The sequence below is a fragment of the Salvelinus fontinalis genome, chromosome 15 (assembly GCF_029448725.1).
Source record: "Salvelinus fontinalis isolate EN_2023a chromosome 15, ASM2944872v1, whole genome shotgun sequence".
NCBI lineage: Eukaryota > Metazoa > Chordata > Actinopteri > Salmoniformes > Salmonidae > Salvelinus > Salvelinus fontinalis.
The window spans coordinates 24,584,683-24,608,941 of record NC_074679.1 but is presented as its reverse complement, the minus strand read 5'-3'; the positions used below and the strand labels follow the sequence as shown (position 1 = coordinate 24,608,941).

The window sequence follows — 24,259 nt, the reverse complement described above, 5'->3', positions numbered from 1 at the left end:
CATTAGCAATATGCCAGTGTTCTCCCTGGCTGTGTGTGAATTCCAGTTTTGTCTATAGGACTACTCCCTACATGACAGGAAGTTGCTGGGACAAGCTCGGCAGATGATTGAACAGAGTAATTAGAGAACATGCTGTTTGTTAAACAAAATGTTTCCTGACATTCTTGAGTTATAGTGGTTATTAACCATCTGATTTCAATTATTTATCTGTGGGCTGCTCTGTCTCAATCAGCAGTACAGAGAGGGTGACACAGTTTGTCACTGAGCAGACCAGCAGTAGACCCACAGACAGAGGGGCCATGTGATGTTGCTGATGGGGCTGATGAGGTGGTGGGGCTGGGTTACACAGCCACACTGACATAGCCCTGCTGGAGCTCAGTGGTGGCCCAGCCCCATATCTTCCATCTAACAGACTTCCTGACAAAATCTTCCATGTTTTTTTGGGGCATACGCAGTTTGTTGACTGTGTGAAAGAGCTGCACTGGGAAACTGGCTGCTCTCTAAAAATGATAACTTAGTTTCAAGCTAATTGAAATTCCTTTTATTTTTATGTGAATGTCATCTGTGGCCCATATTATAACTTGGACACATTTTCTGGAATTGACTGAAATGACTGCCCAGATCACTGCTCACTGCTCACTGCTCATGTATTGACTAAATCCCGAGGTAAAAATACACTATATATACAAAAGTATGTGGACACCCCTTCAAATTAGTGGATTCGACTATTTATTTGTTTTTGTATTTTTTTCTCCCCAATTTTCGTGGTATCCAATTGGTAGTTACAGTCTTGTCTCATCGCTGCAACTCCGTGCGGACTCGGAAGAGGCGAAGGCCGAGAGCCGATGTGTCCTCTGAAAGACAACAGGCCGCACTGCTTCTTGGCACAATGCCCACTTAACCCGGAAGCCAGCCGCACCAATGTGTCGGAGGAAACACCGTACGTACACATGGTGACCGTGTCAGCGTGCACTGCACCCGGTCCGCCACAGGAGTCGCTAGTGCGCGATAGAACAAGGACAACCCTGCCGGCCAAACCCTCCCCTAACCCGGACGACGCTGAGACAATTGTGTGCCCCATGGGTCTCCCGGGCGTGGCCAGCTGCGACAGAGCCTGGACTCGAACCCAGAATCTCTAGTGGCACAGCTAGCACTGCGATGCAGTGCCTTAGACCACTGCGCCACTCGGGAGGCCCTGGATTAGGCTATTTGAGCCATATATATATATATATATGTATAAAATTGAGCACACAGCCATGCAATCTCCATAGACAAACATTGGCAGTAGAATGGCCTTACTGAAGAGCTCAGTGACTTTCAACGTGTCACCGTCATAAGATGTCACCTTTCCAACAAGTCACTTAATCAAATTTCTGCCCTGCTAGAGCTGTCCCGGTCAACTGTAAGTGCTGTTACTGTGAAGTGGAAAAGTCTAGGAGCAACAACTGTTCAGCCACAAAGTGGTATGCCAGACAAGCTCACAGAACTGCCAAGCCCTGGCTGGAGTGGTGTAAAGATCGCTGCCATTGGACTCTGGAGCAGTGGAAACGCGTTCTCTGGAGTGATAAATCAAGCTTCACCGTCTGGCAGTCCAACGGACGAATCTGGTTTTGGCGGATGCCAGGAGAACGCTACCTGCCCCAATGCATTGTGACGACTGTAAAGTTTGGTGGAGGAGGAATAATTGTTTGGGGCTGTTTTTCATGGTTCGGGCTAGGCCCCTTAGTTCCAGTGGAGGGAAATCTTAACGCTACAGCATACAATGACATTCTAGATGATTCTGTTCTTCCAACTTTGTGGCAACAGTTTGGGGAAGGCCCTTTTACTGTTTCAGTATGACAATGCCTCCGTGCACAAAGCGAGGTCCATACAGAAATTATGTATTGAGATCGGTGTGGAAGAACTTGACTGGCCTGCACAGAGCCCTGACCTCAACCCCATCAAACACCTTTGGGATGAATTGGAACACCGACTGCGAGCCAGGCCTAATCGCCCAACATCAGTGCCCGACCTCACTAATGCGCATCTGGCTGAATGGAAGCAAGTCAACTCAGCAATGTTCCAACATTGTTCCAATAGTGGAAAGCCTTCCCAGAAGAGTGGAGGCTGTTATTACAGCAAAGGGGGGACAAACTACATATTAATGCCCATGATTTTGAAATGAGATTTTCGACGAGTGTCCACATACTTTTGGTAATGTGTATTTAGTATGAAGGAAAAGCTGTGAACAGGGTTTCCTCCTCCATCCTTCCCCCATAGTGCAGCTGTTCAGTTCCCTATGTACGACTGCATGGTGGCTGTCCCAGCCGTGTCTGTTACGGTGGCGATAAAGATAAATGGCTGTAACTGCGGGTCTCTGTCTCCTCTCCTCCTGGCCCCTCTCTCCCGGGATGTGGCCAGAGTGCCAGCTGATGAAGACGGAGAGACCCAAGCCCAACACATTCATCATCCGCTGCCTGCAGTGGACCACTGTCATCGAGCGCACCTTCCACGTGGAGACCCCCGAGGAGAGGCAAGCTCAGCCACAACCCCTCCCTTACACATACACAGTCAAATATACACACACCACAAGCATGTGCATACACATTGTACACAGTACACTGGTTGTTGGCTGACCCTACATTCTAAATTGCCTTCCTGTTGATAAGATGACAATTACATGATTGGGCTGAATTAAATCATGTTAAATGAGGTGTTGTAATCTCCCTCTCCTTCCTCTCTCCTTCCTCTCTCAGGGAAGAATGGACGAAAGCCATTCAGGCTGTAGCAGATGGCCTACAGAAACAGGAAGAGGAGATGATGGACTCCTCCCCAGACCCAATGGACATGGAGATGTACCTGACCAAACCCAGACTCAAAGTGGTGCGTCCCCGCCCTCCTCACCCTGCCTCACCCCAAACCTCACCCTGCCCCTTCCTGCCTCACCCCAAACCTCACCCTACCCCTTCCTGCCTCACCCCAAACCTCACCCTACCCCTTCCTGCCTCACCCCAAACCTCACCCTACCCCTTCCTGCCTCACCCCAAACCTCACCCTACCCCTTCCTGCCTCACCCCAACTCTCACTGGCCCCTCCTGCCTCACCCCAACCCTCACCCTGCCCCTTCCTGCCTCACCCCAAACCTCACCCTACCCCTTCCTGCCTCAACCCAACCCTCACCGGCACTTCCTGCCTCACCCCAACCCTCACCGGCCCTTCCTGCTTCACCCCGGCGCCCTGACACTTTCCTAACAAATAAAATACAATTGTATTTTTGTCACATGCGCCGAATACAACTGGTGTAGACGTTACTGTGAAATGCTTGCTTACAAGCCATTCCCAACAATGTAGTAACACAATTAAATACACAAGAATGGAGCTATATTTATTTATCCTTTTATTTAACTAGGCAAGTCAGTTAAGAACAAATTCTTATTTACAAATACAGACCAGGAACAATGGGTTAACTGCCTTGTCAGCTTGGGGATTTGATCTAGCAACCTTTTGGTTACTGGCCCAACGCTCCAACCACTAGGCTACCTGCCGCCCTATATACAGGGAGTACCAGTACCAGATCTATGTGGAGCTACAGTTGAAGTCGGAAGTTTACATACACTTAGGTTGGAGTCATTAAATCTAATTTTTCAACCACCCCACAAATTTCTTGTTAACAATCTATAGTTTTGTCAAGTCGGTACTTTGTGCATGACACAAGTAATTTTTCCAACAATTATTTACAGACAGATTATTTCACTTTTTATTCACTCAAAAGTGCTCAGCATATGTGGGAACTCCTTTAAGACTGTTGGAAAAGCATTCCAGGTGAAGCTGATTGAGAGAATGCCAAGAGCGTGCAAAGCTGTATATATTTTGATTTGTTTACACTGTTTTGGTTAATACATGATTCCATATGTGTTATTTCATAGTTTTGATGTCTTCACTATTATTCTACAATGTAGAAAATTGTAAAAAATTAAGAAAAACCCTTGAATGAGTAGGTATTCTAATACTTTTGACCAGTAGTGTATATACAGGGGGTACCAGGACTAGGTCAATGTGGAGCTATATACAGGGGGTACCAGGACCAGGTCAATGTGGAGCTATATACAGGGAGTACCAGGACCAGGTCAATGTGGAGCTATATACAGGGAGTACCAGGACCAGGTCAATGTGGAGCTATATACAGGGGGTACCAGGACCAGGTCAATGTGGAGCTATATACAGGGAGTACCAGGTCAATGTGCAGAGGTACTAGGTATTAGAGTCAGTGCAGATAGTTCAGGTACCATTAATTGACTATTTAGCAGTCTGGCTATTTAGCAGTCTTATGGTTTGCGGGTAGAAGCTGTCTAGGAGCCTGTTGGTCCAAGAGCCGATGCTCCGGTACCAACATCAGTCCTGGGAGGCTTAGCACCAGATGGCGTGTCCACTCTGTTTCATCACCACACATCTGTGCTCTTAAGTCATGACACAAAGGTCTAAGGGCACCGGATTGCATGTCTCCTACACAACCGTTTTCAACATTCTCACCAGCCCTGAGGGTCAGAGGTTAAACAAGTCACTGCAGCATATAGTCCCACCATTAGAAGAGTGGAAGTTGCAGAGTGGATGAAATGGTACCTTAAATGCTTCTGTGTTGTTGTCAGTGGGATTATATGTCTTGACTAGTTAGAGCATGAATTTGTTATAGCCGCTGTTTGTAACCCGATGCTGCTTTCCCCCCCCTCGCTCATAGACTATGGACGACTTTGAATACCTCAAACTCCTCGGAAAAGGTACCTTTGGCAAAGTGATCCTGGTGAAGGAGAAGGCCACAGGACGCTACTATGCCATGAAAATCCTGAAGAAGGAAGTGATCGTAGCGAAAGTGAGTAGAGGCCACTAACTGTTAGGAGAAGCATGAGAAAGCGAAAGAGGGAGAAAGAGCATGGGGGCGGTGAGGGGCGATCATGGATACCTAAACGGCAGCCATTGTGGGAGTTGCACAAACACTCTTTGTGATCTCTTTCAGGATGAAGTGGCACACACACTCACAGAAAACCGAGTGCTCCAGAATTCCAAGCATCCGTTCTTGACAGTGAGAGACCCCTCCATCCACTCCATCTACCTAACCCAAACTCTCCTCTGGCCACAAAGACTGAGGAGCCACTCCACTTCAGCCTGAGAGCTTCCATTCAGGGGGAAATGCTGAATCTGTGTTGGGAGAGTTTGAGCAATGTTTACAAAGACGGCAATAGACTTGGCCTCCTTTGAGGACACTAGACATCTCATTGTTAGTTAACCACCTTTCTCAAAGTCTGTGATGGCTCACGATGCGAAACTCTTCCACATTAAGTGGCTGGAGTAACACATGCATCTTCTGTACATCCCACTGTGGTGAATGGGGCTAGCAGTTGTCACTCAACAGTTATATCCCAAAGGTAGATATCACTTCAACAAAGACTTTGGTTTCTTATGGAGAACTTGCAATGGCGGGCTTAATTTTTGATCCATTGCAGTTTAAGTTATTGGTGTATATCCCCAGGGTCCCATGTGGCTCAGTTGGTAGAGCATGGTGCTTGCAACGCCAGGGTTGTGGATTCGATTCCCACGGGGCACCAGTATGAAAAAAGTATGAAAATGTATGAACTTGCAACTGTAAGTTGCTCTGGATAAGAGCCTCTGCTAAATGACTAAAATGTAAATATATATCCCCAGGGCCTGAAATACTCCTTCCAGACCCACGACCGGTTGTGTTTTGTAATGGAGTATGCGAACGGCGGAGAGGTGAGCTTTTTAAACAGTCAATAAAACCTGACACGCAAGATCCAATTTAGCTAGTAGTAGCCAATAATCCTCCCACTCCTCCTTCTTTGTATGCTAACCTTGTTCCCTCTGTCTCTCCTCTCCCTCTCTCTTATCTTCCTCCTTTCTCTAGCTGTTCTTCCACCTCTCCCGGGACCGGGTGTTCTCGGAGGAGCGGTCTCGGTTCTACGGGGCTGAGATAGTGTCAGCGCTGGACTACCTGCATGCTGAGAGGAACGTGGTCTACAGAGACCTGAAGGTAAGGCGGAGGAGCACAGTCTGCAGACCGGGATATAAATAGTGTTCACAGCAGCAGCAAGCCTCCCCCGATTCAGTCCTCACTGCAGCTGGAGACCTAGACCGCCCCTTTCTACAGCCGGAATATAATAACCACCATCTCCTTCTGGGCAGATGTTCGATTCCTTTATTTATCTTTGTGTTACCATTATTGTAAATAAGCAGTGAGGAAAAATGTGTATTTTAGTATTGATAGTCATATTTTACCCCCGTCATCAAACTTATTCTGTCCAGCTGTAAATTGTTTGTACCAAAAGGAAGATACTAGTACAGAAACTCAATGATCTGTATTCATAGCATAAGAGCAGAGGTAGCAGAGGCATGATATGACTGGTTTTAAAGGGGGGGGGGGCATCTGTAGCCCTGTTTCTTCCAGCTGATGAAACTATACCAGCCAGGTCAGCATAGCCTCCTCCCTCCTCGTTCCCCCCTCCCTCTGCTCTCCCCATGGGTTAATGAGGCAGGCTCCCAGCCTGCTAAGGTTCTCCTGAAAATGCCAGGGTAGCAGTATTGGAGGATGTGCTGACTGGCCTGCCTGCCTGGTGCTGCTGGCCACGTGTGGGCTACAGTTGCCAGGTGACTTTTACTGAGAGGACACACTGATAATTAAAGGACATGCATTGCTAGCTCATGCCTCTCAGAGCTGAAGCCAAATCAGCTGTGCCTCAATCACACACTCACACAGTCACTCCCCCTCCTCCTGTTGCTGATACTTCCCGTCTCATTCTGTCTCCTTGTCTCAGCTGGAAAATCTCATGCTGGACAAAGACGGACACATTAAGATCACCGACTTTGGACTGTGTAAGGAGGGGATCACAGACGGTGCCACCATGAAGACCTTCTGTGGGACACCAGAGTACCTGGCCCCAGAGGTAGTGTATTCTCACAGTCCATTCACAATATGGGGGTCAATAAATCGTATCATTTTTTTTACATAAAAAATGTAGGCCTTTGGAGCCCAACCCATGTGACCTTCCTCTTCAGTGCACACTCTTGGCATGTTCTCGTGAGTATTTTTGTCTATTCAAATTTGAGTGTAAATCAACTGAAGAGAATAAAGTCACATAATTGGTAAATAACTGAAAGAATTAACAGACTAAACACGGTTTGAAGAGAGGAACTGTATTGCAGCGAATATATCCCACTACACACATCATCGTAAATGTCTGTTTTTCGGGCATATTGTTAAGGCATACAAGCTATGTCACATTTTTTCTGGTGTATTTCCTATGTCTAATTTAGTTGTGTAATTAATTGTAAGATGCAAGGCTCCCTTGCAAAAGAGACCTTGGACCCTGTTAAAATAAAGGCAAAATAAACTGTTGAAGAGTGGCTTTGGGACAGCTGTTCCTAAATGCCTGTCTAATCTCCAGTATAAGACATGCAGCTAATGAGTCTGCAGTGTGCAGGACAGGCTGTTCCCATATTTTTTGTTTGAGAAGGCATGTGTACAGGGGTGTGGCTTCTCCCCATTGCGTGCAGGTATGACATGGGGTGTGTAACACGACAGGGCATTGTACAGTGTGTGTGCGTGTGTTAGTCCCCTTGCCTCTTGCTGTAAGAAAGTTTTCTGGGAGAAGGGTGCCCATGTTGACACAGTTGCTGACTCTTTGTTTTTAGCCTCCATTTGGAATTTGCTAGGGGGGTTGGCAGTGCCTTAGGAAACGTGAGTTTCCGCCCTGAAGAAAAGGTTACATTGGCTACAGCTGCTCCTGGCACTGAGGGGGCTTCTAGCCGACTGCTGCCCAGGATGCCTATCCTGACCTGGGCAAAGCCAGGGCCACACTCTGGGCCTGTTGTCCTCAGTTCTCCCCTGTAACAATCTCCCATGGCATTTTCATCTGACATCTTTATATTTCTCTCTCTTAGACTCTTAGCTGTTCATAACTTGTCTGAAATGTCCACATCAACTAGCTCATGTCAGCTAACATTCTTTTAAAGTTGAGTTTTTTTATCCTATAGATATTGTTGTAATTTTTTTGTCACTCAAATATCACATGAATACACATTAGACTGGCAAAATGTATGGAATTTGAAGAAAAAAATTGCTTTAAACCTGTGAAATTTCCTCTCCAACAACATGAGGGGTGTGAACAGTTTGTGTCATGAACAGTGCTTGTGCCCATAGAAATAGACGTGGCGTGTGCTCACGCAGGCGGGGAGGGCCCAGTGTTGGAAGGGGGGCCAGACTGAAAAAGTTTGGGAACTCCTGCTCTAGAGAACCATCCTAATTTACGGCATACAGTAGGCATCATCACCAAAGCCAACTAGAGCATGAATTACTATATAACCATCATGTCACGTCCCTCACACTAGGGCAAGCAACAGGCAAATGATAATTAAAAGGAAAGAATCTGTTTGTCATTTTTGTATGTCCATGTGTGGTATGTCATAAATGTGCTGAAGAACAACCCTCCCCCCTCTTTAGCATTCTGAACACAGTAATATAGCTAGTGGCACCATTTAACAGCCCCAGCTCTGCTCCTCCTCTGGCAGCAGAGACATCAGTGGGCGTTTCCGTGGAGACGGGGTCGCCATAGTGCGTGTCTATGGGAGCCAGGGCCAGGCAATGTTACAGGTTGTTCTGCAGTAAACAATGACCTTGTTGTGTGTGCTGCACAGGAATGCTGTAAGGTCTGGGAATATTCCATAGGCCAGACCCGCTGCCCAGACCAGGGCTGTAAGCTTGCATCTTGCGAACACCCATGGAACAAGTTTCACCCAATCCACTGTGAAATAGAGTCGTTTTATTGAAACATTGGAACGGCAATGAAGTCGATTTGTGAAAGTAATGAACAATGAAAAGGAGAGTGAAGGGCATGTGTTTGGGAGAGGGACAATAGCTGTGTTTGTGTTAGAGGGAGAATAAGGCCAGAGAAGTAAGATAGAGGGCAGTATCAAGTGGAGGAAAAGTACAGCAAGTGTACGTTTCACTCCTACCTCCTCCCTGCACTGTGCTGTCCTTTGGGCCAGTGTAACAGAGCTGGTCCAGGCAGCCCTGGTTACGTGTGTGAGGGATGAGCTTGGCTCCTGTGGTCCTGGCAGTTCCACAGCTGTGGTACTCTTCTACATATATGGGGCAGCTGCAGGCCCAGCTGTCGTGTGGTGTGAATCACACGACAGCAGTGCTGGAAATAGAGACGGTCCAGTAATCCTAGCACCGTGCCGGCTTCACGTTACCCCTGCCCTCCGAGTCCTCCTCGCCCCTAACCGCAGCTCCAAGCAGCGTGCCCACAGATGCAGGCACACACCACCCGCCCAAACACACACAAACACACTCCGGTTTTGTTCCATTTACGGTCACATCTGTCCATCTGTTCTGCCCGCCTCTTCTCTCTGGGTCTGTGTACCTTCATGTCCATATGTAATTCTATTAGGCTGCCCTTTTACCTATGAATCTATTCCTGGACCAATTTATCTCACCTCATATAACCTTGTTTTAAAGAACAGTCTGTTCTCATTGGCTTGATTTAACCTACAATATCCTTCCTGTACTGTTGACCCAACTACATGTCCCAGAAAGCCTTGTTTAGTAACAACTCAAATACTATTGCTGACATTCAACAGGCTGCCCAGTTAGACAGCACAGAGCCAAATCGAGCCAATTGATTAGAACGTGTGAACACGTCATCTTCCAAGATGTGTGAACCTCCACCTCCGTGACTAAGGGCTGTAGCAATGGTGTGGTGTATGTGGTTGCTGCTATGGGGACTCTGCTTTCACTAACTGGCCCTAGCCTCTCCAGCCTCCAGCCCCTGCCCAGCCTATCCCTCCCTCATGATGGTGTGTAGTGTGTACTGCAGACCTCTAGTGATTAAATATGCAGGGCTCCAGGGGAAACTCTATCCCTGCTCCTAATGTGAGATGTGAGTCAGTGTTGGCTGTGGCTGCTTGGAATCCCAGACCAGGAGAAGGGGGGTGGGGGGTTCACTGGCCTCAGGGTTCTTTATACAGCCTGGAGAGCTGCTGACCTCACTACCTACCTAATGTCCATCCACTTAGCTAATAGCTAGGTTTCAGAGATCTAAACCAACAATGTATAGTATGTCTCTCTTGATGCTGTCATAGAGCTGAATGTACATTTGAACTCCTGCTAGCCCTTGTCCTGTATGCTTCCAAGTATGATTGTGTAACTGTTCCTAATGGTATTATATTGTATTGTGGTTGTCCTGTGTTGTCCAGGTTCTGGAGGACAATGATTACGGTCGGGCGGTGGACTGGTGGGGTCTGGGCGTGGTCATGTACGAGATGATGTGCGGTCGGCTGCCCTTCTACAACCAGGACCACGAGAAGCTGTTTGAGCTCATCCTCATGGAGGACATCCGTTTCCCACGTACCCTGGGTCACGAGGGCAGGTCCCTGCTCTCCGGCCTGCTCAAGAAGGACCCCAAGCAGCGGTGCGTAGACCCTCTTGCCAGCAGTTATCCGCCATACCGTATGTACAGAATCCCGTGGAATATAATGGCATTGATTGATTTGGCCACGTATTTACTTTGTTTTGGTTCCTCTATCTTCCAGGTTAGGTGGAGGACAGGATGATGCTAAGGAGATTATGCAGCACAAATTCTTTGCTGGGATTGAATGGCAAGATGTTTATGAGAAAAAGGTAAATTAGTGTTCCATTTTTCATTACTTCAGTGAACAACCAATAGATTTCACCAGGCCTGCAACTGTCTACACTCTGATTGACAGGACAGATGTGCCAATGTGCTCATGGTGTCCTCTCTTCTCTCACAGCTGGTCCCGCCCTTCAAGCCCCAGGTTACCTCAGAAACAGATACACGGTATTTTGATGAGGAGTTCACAGCACAGACCATCACTATTACACCGCCCGGACAAGGTACTACCTGACCCGCTGCGTATTCTGTATCTTTACAGAATACACACACCACACCCAGAGAACAGTTTTACTCACCCAGACAGACAATCATACTTTTGTTTTTCACTGACTCTTTGGACCTGAATGTTTTTGTTTAGTAGGGGTGATCACAGTCTGACTCAGGATGAACTGGAAACGCAAGTGGTTCTAAATGTCATTACTGTAAAGAATACCTATTGCGTTTCAGAATCTCACATAAATTAATCTCCCCTCTTCAGAGATTTTAACTGAACTTTAAATTATAATTTTGCTCTAAATGTCAATGTTTATTTTTGGGGTTCCAGAATTGGAGTGTCTCAAACAAAAAACCCCAAGCTGATCTACATTGTTTAGATTTAGATAGAATTTTGATTGAAGATAGTAATATTCTTCCTCGTTGTCAGGCTCATGAGAGAATGTGCCTTTTTCTCTACTTTAAATGCAGTCCTATCTTTGGCTTACTCTGACTGCCTAGTACTAATTTTTGGGCACTCCCAGTAGTTTTACTCACCTATTCATTGAACAGAGAAAAGAAACCATTTTAAAGGTGCCCTTGATGTATATGGTACATTATACAGTTGCGGACAAATATATTGGCATCCTTGCACTTTTCTTAAATAATTCCCTATTTCTAAAATGAGTTGAAATTGAAAAAAAAACATTTGTTCTCCACACAATATTGAATTTTCATCATTGTAGATCCAATTTTTATTTTTGTAAACTTAAGTTTACAATTTTTATTTAGAAATTAAATACAAATGGCATGGACAAATGTATTGGCACCCCTTGTACTTGGTTGCACAGCCTTTGGCCAGGATAACTGCAGACAAACCCTTTTTGTAGCAATTTGGCCCACTTTTCAGCAGCAAACTGCTCTAATACTTCAATGTTTGAGGGGTGACCTCCACCAACTGCTTTTTTCAGATCTCATCATAGGTTTTGGATGTGATTCAGATTTGGACTCTTGGCTAGCCACTCCAGAACAGTCCAACATTTCTTCTCAAACCATTCCAGGGTGCTTTTGATGTGTATTTGGGGTCATTGTTCAGCTGGAAGACCCACAACCTTTAACAGAGACAGGTTTTGGACACTGGGTTGAACATTGCACTCCAAAACACCTTGATAATCTGCTGATTTCATGATGTCTTCACATGTTCAAGGCCCCCAGTACCAGAGGCAGCCAAGCGACCCCACAGCATTATTGAACCTCTCCCATGTTTGATTGTAGGGAGGGTGTTATTTTCTTTGAGTGCTTAATTTGGTTGTTGGTAAACATAGGAAGACCCACTTCTGAAGGAGACACAAGAATGAAACAAAATTAGAGCTCTTTGACAATACAGATCAGCGCTTTGTTTACTGACAACCAAATTAACATTCAATGGAAAGAACACCCTCCCTACAATCAAACATGAGAGAGGTTTGATAATGCCGTGGGGTTGCTTTCCTGCCTCTGGTACTGGGGGCCTTGAAAATGCACAAGGCATCATGAAATCAGAAGATTATCAGGTGTTTTGGAGTCCAATGTTCAACCCAGTGTCCAAAGACTGGGTCTCCATTGGAGGTTGTGGGTCTTCCAGCAGGACAATTACGCCAAAAGCACATACAAAACCCACCAAGGAATGGTTCAAGAAGAGATGCTGTTCTGGAGTGGCCAGCCAAGAGTCTAGATCTGAATCACATCCAGAACCTATGGTGAGATCTGAAAACAGCAGTTGGTGGATGGCACCCCTCAAACATGGAAGCATTTGAGCAGTTTGCTGCTGAAAAGTGGGCCACGGTGCAGCAACATCACTGATGGCTACAAGAAGCATTTGTCTGCAGTTATCTTTACAAAAGGCTATGTAACCAAGTACTAGCCAATCATTTTGTCCATGCAGTTTGTCATTACTTTCAAAATAAAAAATTCTAAACTTAAATTTACACAAATAAAATTGCTTATGTAATGTTGAAAATCCAATAAGGTGTGGAAACAAAGTTTTTTTCCAATTTCATCTTATTGAGAAGAAATAGGGAATTAAAGAAAAGTGCAAGGCTGCCAATATATTTGGCCGCAACTTTATATCTGTACTGTAGCACTCAAAGAATTAAATCCCACGAGAGAAAAATAATAGATAGTTTTGAACATCATTCAAGGTATAGATTGCACTCTCCAAGGCAAATATTGAAATGATAATGGGGAAGGTCCATCTTCCCAGTGCAATTAATGTGAGGTCAAATTACATAGCGCTTATTCAATTCCTCTGGGGGATTTGTGCCCTCTCCTGGAACGTGTGTGTAACGTCTGTTATTCCATAGTTCACTGTGTACCTCACATGGAAGTGCTAGACCACTAGCTGTGTGTGCCAAACTGCACCCTGGCTAGTACTAGGTACATTGTGCATTAGGACTCAATCATAAGGGTTTTTGTCATAGAGGAAAATATATATTTTGTATTAAAGCGGAAATCAGAACGTATACACTAATGGAGTTCTCTGTGCCATCCCTCTCACTCTCTCTTTCTTCCCCAATCATTTTGTATTCCAGAAGACAGCATGGAGTCGTTTGACAGCGAACGGAGACCCCACTTCCCACAGTTTTCCTACTCTGCGAGTGGAACAGCCTAAACACACCCCTTTATTCCTCTGGTCCCACCATTTCCCCTCACCCCACCAGACTGCACATCCAACTACCGGGGTTTACGCCACATCCTTTCTTTACTTCACCAGGGTTTCAGATAGTATTGTTGAACAGACTTTTGTAATCTGCAGGTTCGGTAATTATGGGAAAATACTCCATACTACACAAATGAAAAACCACAGATTTTTTTCTGTGGCCTTTTAAGACTTTTCTAATGGTGAGAGAGAACACTACAGTGCATTTCCTGCTTGTCTTGACGTGTGCAGTCAGACAAGCTTGATGTTCATAAAACCTAATTTATAGGAAAAGAGTGGTCATGCAGCGATGTGGTATATGAATTTAGAATGATAAGGCTACACGTTCTTAAACTTTTGTTTGGCTTGCTTTTGTCAGCACCTGTTATATTTGTCACATACTATTCACAAAGTGAACGTTTGCCTGGAAAATGTCACGGGACCATAAGGACTATATTGGAATTAGCCATTTAAAATTTAAATGTATTTTGCTGTTCTTTGTTTAAAGGGGTGATCTGCAGTTGTTACATACATTTTTTGACTCATGAATAAATTATATGTACCCATTGATTCTTGAAGAGTATAACTTATGAATGCCTAATGAACTTAGTTGAACTGTCGTACCTCATCACAACCCAAAATATAAGATATATTTCCCTCCAATGTTTGTAAACAAACACTATATAGCCTCACACTATGGTTAAAATTATAATTTTGGATATCATGGCATCCATAGCTCTGTCTATGAATTTTAGTGGTTCCATTTCTCCAACCCCATCCCTCAGCTTTTTACTGAAATAGGGATGGGGAGAACGCTTTGTTTCAACTGCTGATTTCCGCTTTAATACCAATAAATATTGTGGCCCAACGGCAATAACAATAGATGACCAATGACTTCGTTTTCAATGAAGTGGGAGATTAGTCTGATGTTGATTTTTTTTATCAAGACTTTCACACTATCACTATTTGACCAACACTTTGAATCTCCTTGGGCTGCCAGTATACCTAATCAATAAAATGTATAATTATGTATATCTAACTGTTTGTAGAACATGGTTGATTCTTATAGGACTTCCAATGCAAAAAAAAAAAATTCTTATCAGAATTTTAAAGCCCCAAAACATTAGAGAACAAGGTGAGAATTACCTAATCGACCACTGTCAGTCTAATAGAGAAAATGTGTAATACATTGGCAGAAAGGGGATTTGCAGATACTTAAATAATGCCTATTCTGGGGGCAGGTATAATCTAAATAGATTAAAGCTTGCTGTCAATGAATCTCAGAACTGTGTACACATGGTCAATTAGATATCCATTTCCTGTGGTCCCATTGAAAAGACAGAGTTACTCTAAACCCCCTGGACTATCATGTGCTTGGATCATGGTGCCTCCCTGTCTGAATGTTGTATTCCAAACACTCTAGGCTGCTTCCCTCTGAACTGGCCAGTCAGGTACGGATCCTTTCTGCCCAATCAGGGAATCTTTTCTCTCTTCTGGATTTTCCTCTTCTACAGTATTGGGTGTTTTCCTCCCAGTGTACTCACTGCAGCCTCAATGAGGTCACTATAACAATATACAGTCCTTTAGGACTTACTCCATAAGCAAACTGGGCTGTGGTTCAGGGGGAAACAAGTTGATTCAGCTTTGATCTCTATAGGTAGGGATGTGTTTCATTCCTCTGTACATGGCTCTGAGTTGTTATTTATAGAAAACCAGCAATGAAAATGGATTTGACTGTGCCAATGATATGCACTTTCCTGCCCCAAAACATGTATGTATGTATGTATTTGTACACTTGTATACGAAACAGCACCTCTCTAGACATCAATTCTGAAAGGTGTGAGCTATGAAAAGATCGTTTGCGCAATTAACTCCCATATACAGATTGCTGTAGATAAACTGGTAATCTTGAAAATGGAACACAGTTCTCCGATGAGTTTCCAGAAAATTCTGCTGTGTTTTCAGATGACTGATAATCACAATACAAAAGTTCATCATACAAATGAATGTAACAGCTTTTTATTTTTATTTTCACATCAATGCCTCTTTCTCAAACAATTCTTAAATTGTGTAGATCTGATTGTTGCTTAATCCTATGCACACTCATCCTTTGCTGTCACCCTCTGAAAATAGGGAAATGCATTTTATACCTTTATTTTTTAAACTTTTTTTGTACCTCCTCTTTCCCATCCCTGAGACTGAGGACACCAGCTTTAGTAAATAAATAATATCAACTTTGTACACTGTTTTTACTGTTTCGTTTTTTTCTTTCAAATTGATTAAATAAAAGGTCTTAACTAAACGTGCCAACTTGTCTTTCATTGTCTTAAGTTCAGTTGATCATCCAGCCATTCTTAGAGACCTCAAGAACTTCTCGGATATGCTTTTAACCCACAGTCATAGCACAAGCTTGACTTGCTAATGCTTTGATCTGACTGAGGTATTTAAAAAAATTAAAAAAATTAAAATAAAAAATAAGCATCCTTGAACGAGGTGAACGTCTGAAACATAGGAATATACCTAAATACTGAGTGGCTGGATAGGTTGGACTTCTGTACCTCTACAGGACTGCAAAGGTCCATGTTTGTCTGTGACTCTGCAGCTGGTCAGAGCTGGAAGAGAAGCTCCCCTGGGCCAGACCCAGATGGTACAGTCTCCTGAGCAGATGTTGACAGCCAGGGCTCTGTCTGTCTGTGGCCAGCTGCACTGCTCTTCACTGCAGGATCATGGTTGTGCCCAGCATGGGACTCACCTGACAACCGTTCCTCACCTGGCTCCAGCTGCACAAACCACCAAACACCTTTGTGCTAGCAGTGATTTTCTGCCCTCTTGGGGGATGTGTTGTGGGGAACTTGTCAATTACTGACTCCACAGTCTCTACCTCTTTCCCCTCACCTCACTGTACCAATATTTCCTCTTATTATCTCTGAAGATTGAAAACCACTTATGCTTTGCATACAGTGGCTAGGGAAAGTCTACACACCCCTTGCACAGTCTTCACATTTTTCTGCCTTAAAATAAAACGTATATAAAATGTTCGTTTTTTTCTACTTCACATTTCCAACGTGAGAAAAACATTTCCAAAGTGAGAAAAATTCTATAAAATGGGTGAGGTGACATCATGAAAACGATGTTGCGCTTCCATGGGCAGATGTCTGTGTGTTGTGATTCTGGATGGCCAGATTGATAGAAATAGCTAGCTAATCAATAACTGTAATTATGTATTTGAGCGACAAGTGCTCATTGTGAGAGAAAAAAAAGTGCTCATTATGCAAATATATTTATGTTTTCAATAAACATTGGAGACTAAATATAGTTGATATATTATCAACAATCCAAGCCAACCCTGTCTGTTTATCCCCAGTCTGTTATTCCCCATAGCTGCGCACGTCTCGGTTTTGTTGCTAAACAACCACCGGAGTGGGTGTGTCGAAAGGAATGGGTGCATGGAAAGCGAATCAGCTATTGGGCAGATTTGTTTCCTCTCAATACCGTTTTGCGTGACTGATTGGACTGCACAATGAGTCGGAAAACCTGGGACCAGTGCACTGGTGTTGTATGGACATGCATGCCGACCTGAGACCTGACTGTGATAAGCTTCCTACTGGGTATCGAGGTTGTGTCGCCAGCGGTAGTTACGTGGCCATTTTTTCCCCCTCCCGTGAATTTATTTCATATAGGATAGCAGCCTACACAATAAATAAATCATATTGATTAGTCAATGGGGAGGGCATGAACGGTAACAACACCGGGACACAGTGCCGTTCGCTCCCGCTTGACAAGCACCACTGTCCCGCATTGGAAGTAACTACCTAGTATCAGGGTGACAGTCACAGTAAGCAAACACATACAATGCATGAAGCAACAGTTCACACATCATCAGTTCTCTTAATAACAATTATCGTCCCTTTATAACTGAACATGTACAATTATTTGACTAGAACTAACAGTGAAATACTACTCAGACTCATCCTCTGGCTTAAAAACACAAGTATAAACTCTCACGGTATGATAGCTCAATGCTATGATGAAGCAATAAGGCACAAGGGGGTATGGTATATGGCCAATATACCACGGCTAAGGACCCTGGTTCGATCCCGGGCTGTATCACAACCGGCCGTGATCGGGAGTCCCATAGGGCGGTGCACAATTGGCCCAGCGTCTTCCGGGTTACAGGAGGGTTTGCTGTCATTGTAAAATAAGAATTTGTTCTTAACTGACTTGCCTAGTTAAATAAAGGTTAATACAAAATAAAAAATAAAAGTTATTATGCATGACGCAACACAGAGTGCCTGGATACAGCCATTAGCCGTGGTATATTGGCCATATACCACAAATCCCCCGGGGTACCTTTTTGCTATTATAAACTGGTTACCAACGTAATTAGAGCAGTAAAAATTTGTCACACCCATGGTATGTCCAGATATACCACGGCTTTCAGACAATCAGCATTCAGGGCTCTAAGCAGGTTAATAATTGTTAAGAAATCCCCTTTGTGCATGTGCATAACTATAAATAAATCTGACAGGAGAGTTTGGGTGATGGAAGTTGGACAGAGAATCTCTTGAAACACTTGGACGAACATAAAAAAACGAATGTTAGGCTATTTTCTGGCAATTGTGCTGTTATAATGTGCCAGATGTTAAGACTACAAATCGTTATAAAATAGCCAATTTGCGAGATTGACTTTTCATTTCAATAGGCATAGGCTACATAGATTAAAATCTGTGTTTATGATTGTAATTTAACTTTGCCAGGGTTTGCTTTGATAAAGGAAGGTAGCCTATAGCCCCTGATAGGCCTACATCTCATGTCAGATAGACTATTGTAGCCTAGACAAGATGTAGGCAAAATGTAAACTGAACGATTTAGCAGCTTGCTTAGTTCAAATGAACATTTATTCAACATGAATAGCGAGGCTATTTCCAGGTAAGAAGTGCTTGTGTTTCCAAATAGCCTGCTGGAACAGGCGAAGATGGTTTCATAATTTTAATCACTGAATTGAATATGAATAATATGTATATGAACGGAATATGCTTGTCAACAACATTAAACGTTTTTACCTGTAGCCTAATCTGACTACTGTTACGTCAATCTAATGCGTTCTAACAACTGCGATAGAGCTTCCAATGTAATTAACTAAACATGTCCATTCATAATTGCATAATAGCATAAGGCTACAACAACAATAAACTGAAGTTATATGCTATTTATTAAATTGGTTTGCCAGCTCCAGGTAGCCTACACAAGTGGTAGAAAGTGGTTTGCAATGACTCCAGTGATATCGTCATTTCAATGTATGTATTGTATCAAATGGTAGCCTACAATATCATATAAAGTAATAGGCTAATTGATGGCCAACAGAGGCAAATGTATCATTCTCCACATTTAATGACAGTTTTATTGAGGACTTTCCCCCATAAAAAGAACCACGCGAGTTCCATAACTTCCATTTCAAATTTCCACTCTAGCACCCCTCGAGACGCAAGAACTGAGCATGCATAAAACACTGAGCGTGCATAAAAGGGTTGGAAATAGGTGCCTTCATAGTAACAATCTAAACAGCCTACCACTGGTAAAAAGTTGTCTCGACGTGAGCGCATGCTGCGCGTTCTCCTCTCGCTCACCAGATGTATAAATGTGAAGCATCCGCTTGGCATTTCCACTTCCTATCAAATAGTGAGAGGAAGACCAGTGGCATGCAGTGGGAGAAGATAGAACGAGATGGATTTTGGCCGATATTCTGATATCGATGAAACTTTTGATATCAATATAGTTTTGTTTCCAAAAATTAAATATGTTACGAACTTAGTGAACTAAGTTTTGTAGACATTACCTTTTGCCAAAGTTTTTAAAAATTGCTTTGTTTAGATGGAGTGAAAAGGCGAATTGAGTTATTGCACACGCGCAATTCACGGAGAAGGTGTTCCCTAACGGAAATATGCAAATGTTTCTAAAACGCACCAATAGGATCTCGCTAGCTTGTTCTTGGCTCTGTCCATCTCCTTGCTTGTTCTGCCCACTATGACACATTTGTTCCCATTTGAAATGACAGGATGTGGTCTATCTTGGTTTAGTTATAAAATTATTTGGCTGTAGTGCTCTCTCAACACACACACACCGGGCCTCCCTACCACTCACTCACTCAGTAATAGCTAGTGATGGGCATTCCGGCTCACTGAAGAGCCGGCTCTTTTGGCTCCCAAACGGCTCTTTAAAAAAAAAATTGTTTTGTATTTTTTCATGTCAAACAGTTTGCGATAGTTTGACTATGATTGGTGTTAAAACAATTCTAATTAAATTATTAAATGAAATCATACTCTACCTTAACCACTATGTATTTAAAAATGCATTGGTTTGTTATGAAAAACAATATCAAATCAAAGTGTATTTGTCACATGCGCCGAATACAACGGGTGTAGTAGACCTTACAGTGAAATGCTTACTTACAGGCTCTAACCAATAGTGTGAAAAAAGGTGTGTGTGTGTGTAGGTAGGTAAAGAAATAAAACAACAGTAAAAAGACATTTGAAAATAACAGTAGCAAGGCTATATACAGACACCGGTTAGTCAGGCTTATTGAGGTAGTATGTACATGTAGGTATGGTTAAAGTGACTATGCATATATGATGAACAGAGAGTGCTATTAAACATTTGCCTTTAAAGTATAACTTTTTAATGTATATAAACAATGTGCATATAAATCTGACCATTCAAAACGAATACAATCTAAACAGCATAATTGTAACGGCTGTCGTCTTCCTCCTCGTCTGAGGAGGAGAAGTTTGAAGGATCAGAGGACCAATGCGCAGCGAGGTAATTGTTCATCTTATTTAATGGAAGTGAACAACTCAAAATACAAAAACAACAAAGTGAAAACCGAAACAGTTCTATCTGGTGCAGACACACAAAGACTGAAAACAACCACCCACAAAACAGGCTACCTAAATATGGTTCCCAATCAGGGACAACGATTGACAGCTGCCTCTGATTGAGAACCATATCAGGCCAAACACAGAAAACGAACACAGAAATAGACAACATAGATTACCCACCCAACTCACACACTGACCAACTAAAACAAAAGACAAAACAAAGGAACTAAGGTCAGAACGTGACAATAATAGAATATTGCACCATATCAAAGAAAAATAAATAACAATGTACAAAACTGCAGCATCCCACAAATTGAAATAAATGTAAAAAAGAAGGATGCTATTACACATGTGCATTTAAAGTATAACTTTTTTAATGTATATAAACAAAGTGCATTTAAATGTAACAATTCAAAACGAATACAATCTCAACAACATAATACTAGAATATTGCACCATATCAAAGAAAAATAAATAACAGTGTGCAAAACTACAGCATCCCACTTACAACATTAAACGGGTCCCTCTTTTCTCTCTCTTCTTTGTTGCCATGTTATAACCAGCAGCACACAGCAATGCTGACCATATTTAGCTTTTATGAGAGATTTGCATTCAGAAATGCAAGCTGCCTAACTTGAGGGGCTGATGCGGTTTCTTCTCTAAAAAAAAATATTTGTCCCGTTTTCGAGAAGACCCTCTCAGAGGGAACGGATGTGGCCACTATGCAGACTCCCTGTCATGACTTTAGTAAGCCGCGGGTAGACAGAGGCCTTGTTCTTCCACCTGCTCAGAGGCTCTGCAGATCTTTGGAGGAGCATCTCTTCAGAGCATCTCTTACAATCAGGTTGATTGTGTGGGCAAGACATGGATGATGAGTCCTTTTTAAAATTTTCATGGCTTTGGTTATTTTAGCTGCATTGTCGCTAACACAACAGACCACTTTTCCATCTACTTGCCATTCTCTGGCCACTCTCAACAGTTCCTCTGCCAAGTTCTTTGAGGTGTGTCTGTCGCTGAACTCAAAGCAGTCCAGAAGCAGAAGCAGTCCAGAAGACAGCTAGACATCGAGAAATCTTCAATGAAGTGACATGCAACCGACATGTAAGAAGTGGTTACCCTTGATGTCCAGCAGTCAGTGGTAAGGCAAACTGCAGTAGCTTTTTGGACTCTTTCTCGTACTGAAGCCTGTGTGCTCTCGTACAGTTGTGGAATAAGTGATTTGGATTGGGGTTTCCTGCTTGGAATTGTGTACATTAGATTTAGACTATTGCTATAATTTCTAAAACCTCTGTCCTCCAATATCGAAAATGGCTGGAAATTAGTGGCAATCATTTTAGCCAATGTAATATCAATTTGGCCTTGTTTTGCTACAGACATAGACTTTGGCATAAACTGTTCAATAGAAGACTGCGTTGCTGTGGGTTGGAGGGTAGGCCTACTTGACTGAGTGGATACATGTGTGGAGGTGCTGGCTCCACCACTATCACTAGCAGGCCCGCTAGTTATTCGAAGCTCCGCTACAGCTAGATTGGCAGTTGGGTGCACAGTTCGCATATGCCGGTGTAGGTTGTGCATAGAACCGGCGGGTTGTGCATAGAAACTTTATATGAGATTTTGTTTTGGCAAATTCTACGCTGTGCTCTAACATTGTCTACATTATTAAAATGCATCCAAATGCTACTGTGCTTCCGACTCATTTTCTAGCTGTTTTTCCACAGCTATCCTTCCTCTCTCCTCGGCTGCTAAGTGTGTGACTGTGAGTGAGTTGGCTCGGCCCTCCCTCACGCATCTTTGGTTCATTGGTTGACACTGCATGTCTGATTGACAGGAACAACAGGTGAGGCTGTTAGTCTGAGCAGACAGTCAGAACGAATGTGTGCGCTTGAGCATTTAGGCCTATATTATTTTATTTATTTTTCCATTCTTTGAATTAGTTAATTCTATTCATTTAAATCTTTTGATTATTCATATCTTAATTTTTTAATATTTTTATAAATAGATTTGGCTCTTCTGATATGCGAGCCGGCTCCCAACGTTCACCTACAAGAGACAGCTCTTACAGCCAACTCGTTCGCAAACGACCCATCACTAGTAACAGCCTGCCTCACTGCCTGACAGTCAGCAGCAGGTCACAGTGAAATATATTTTTTTTAAAGAGAAATTACATGGCAGTTGCGGTGCAACTTAGAAATAGCCCAAAAACCTGCAACCCTAACTAATGACTAATACATTTTCCCTAGCGACATTGTTTTCAAAGTAGCCCAATTTCCCTGAGCTCAATGTACGCAATGTTGTTGATCCCTTTGTATTTTCAAGTATTGTGGTGGCAGTATCATGTTATGGGTATGCTTGTCACTGGCAGGGGCTGGGGAATTTGTCAGGATCAAAATAAATATGAAAAGAGAAAAGCCCAGATAAAAAGTTAGAGGAAACACTGTCTCAGCCTTCTGAACCCTGGGATAGAGTTGTATTTTTCAGCAGGACAACAACACACTTTTTCATGCCAAAGACACACAGAGAGATGTTGAGTGTTCCTGAATGATCCAGTCTGACTGCTGGCGTACATTTGCTTGAAGTTCAGAGACAAAGTTTGAATATTCCATCAATGACTCCCAACCAAATTTACTGAGCTTGAGCAAAAAAATTTTCCCTAAGACTTGTGCAAAGCTGGTAGAATCTTATTCAAAATAATGTACAACTGTAATGGCTGCCAAAGGTGCTCCCACCAAGTATTAACTCTGGGATGTAAAGACATACACAATCATGACATTTTCATATTTGTATTAATTTGGAAAATGTTCTACAATATTTCTTTCACTTTGAAAATGTGGAGTTGGTTTTGCAGATCATTAGGAAAAAAAAAATATATATATATATTCCCTTTGTAGATTTAATTAAGGCAGCAAAAATGTGAAGACTGTGCAAGGGGACTTTCACAAGCGAGTGTATATCACTAAAGTTGAAGTCTTCCTCCATGTGAGGTTTGCTTGAGGACAACCACGAGTAGAGGCCCTGAAAAAAGGCCTGAGGCATACATCTTCTTCTCCTCACACCCATGACTGTCAATACCCAACTACTCACATGGCTGCCTGTAAGGCCCTCAGTGGCTAGAATAGAGGAGGGTGTGTTAAGATGTTGAGAGGAAGATGAAAATAAAATGGTGTTCGTAATTGACTGGGACGACAGGTTTCTTTGTCGATCCTTTCAAAGTAAGCAAAGCAGAGAAACAGAAGGGTTTGCCCTTAGAGAGAGGTCACAATCTCAGAGAAACCAATGTTAAGGTAGGACAGGGATTATACTGTATCTCAATAACAATGGAGTAAAACCCTATTCGCACGGGACTAGTATTACTGGAGAACGTTGGTTATGTAATTATTACCCCAGAATGTCTGTTATTACAGAGGACAATTATTCCAAACTGCCCCCTATAATTCTTTATATATTTTTAAATAAATCGACAGTTATGACGGAAAACTGGAGTTTTTTTTCTAGGCCTGAAGTTAATTCAACAAGTCCAGGCGATAACAGGGCTACACTGATCACTCGAGCTTGGTTCCCAAGTTTCTAAACTATTGTGTCGCCATAATATTTGTATTGGAGAAGTGTGATCATAATCATTAGGATATTTTTGCGATCCGCAGTAAACGTCCTAAATGCCCCCAGCCTTGAGATGTGAGCTAAACAGTGCACTTGAGATGCGTTTTAAGGCTATGGATATGAAAGTGAATATATAATTTCCAAATGTTTAGGTCAGTTGTTTGCTGCTTTGAGATCTATTGACAGCAAGGGTTACATTAAATAGGCGCAATAGTTTTTACTGATGAATTTGGCAATAT

At 43.0% G+C, this 24,259-nt stretch overlaps 1 protein-coding gene across 2 annotated transcripts in view; it reads left to right on the top strand.

Moving 5' to 3' along the window:
• LOC129811608 (RAC-alpha serine/threonine-protein kinase) overlaps positions 1-15,850 on the top strand; it is a 38,179-nt gene extending 22,329 nt beyond the window's left edge. For both annotated transcript variants that reach the window (XM_055863046.1, XM_055863047.1), the window contains 11 exons: positions 2,401-2,512; positions 2,736-2,862; positions 4,715-4,846; positions 4,991-5,056; positions 5,677-5,745; positions 5,897-6,022; positions 6,804-6,932; positions 10,243-10,457; positions 10,579-10,666; positions 10,798-10,900; positions 13,442-15,850. In XM_055863046.1, the coding sequence (XP_055719021.1) occupies positions 2,401-2,512; positions 2,736-2,862; positions 4,715-4,846; positions 4,991-5,056; positions 5,677-5,745; positions 5,897-6,022; positions 6,804-6,932; positions 10,243-10,457; positions 10,579-10,666; positions 10,798-10,900; positions 13,442-13,521 (1,247 nt within the window). In that variant the 3' untranslated portion in view covers positions 13,522-15,850. The remainder of the gene's footprint in view (positions 1-2,400; positions 2,513-2,735; positions 2,863-4,714; positions 4,847-4,990; positions 5,057-5,676; positions 5,746-5,896; positions 6,023-6,803; positions 6,933-10,242; positions 10,458-10,578; positions 10,667-10,797; positions 10,901-13,441) is intronic.
• Positions 15,851-24,259: the final 8,409 nt, after the last annotated feature.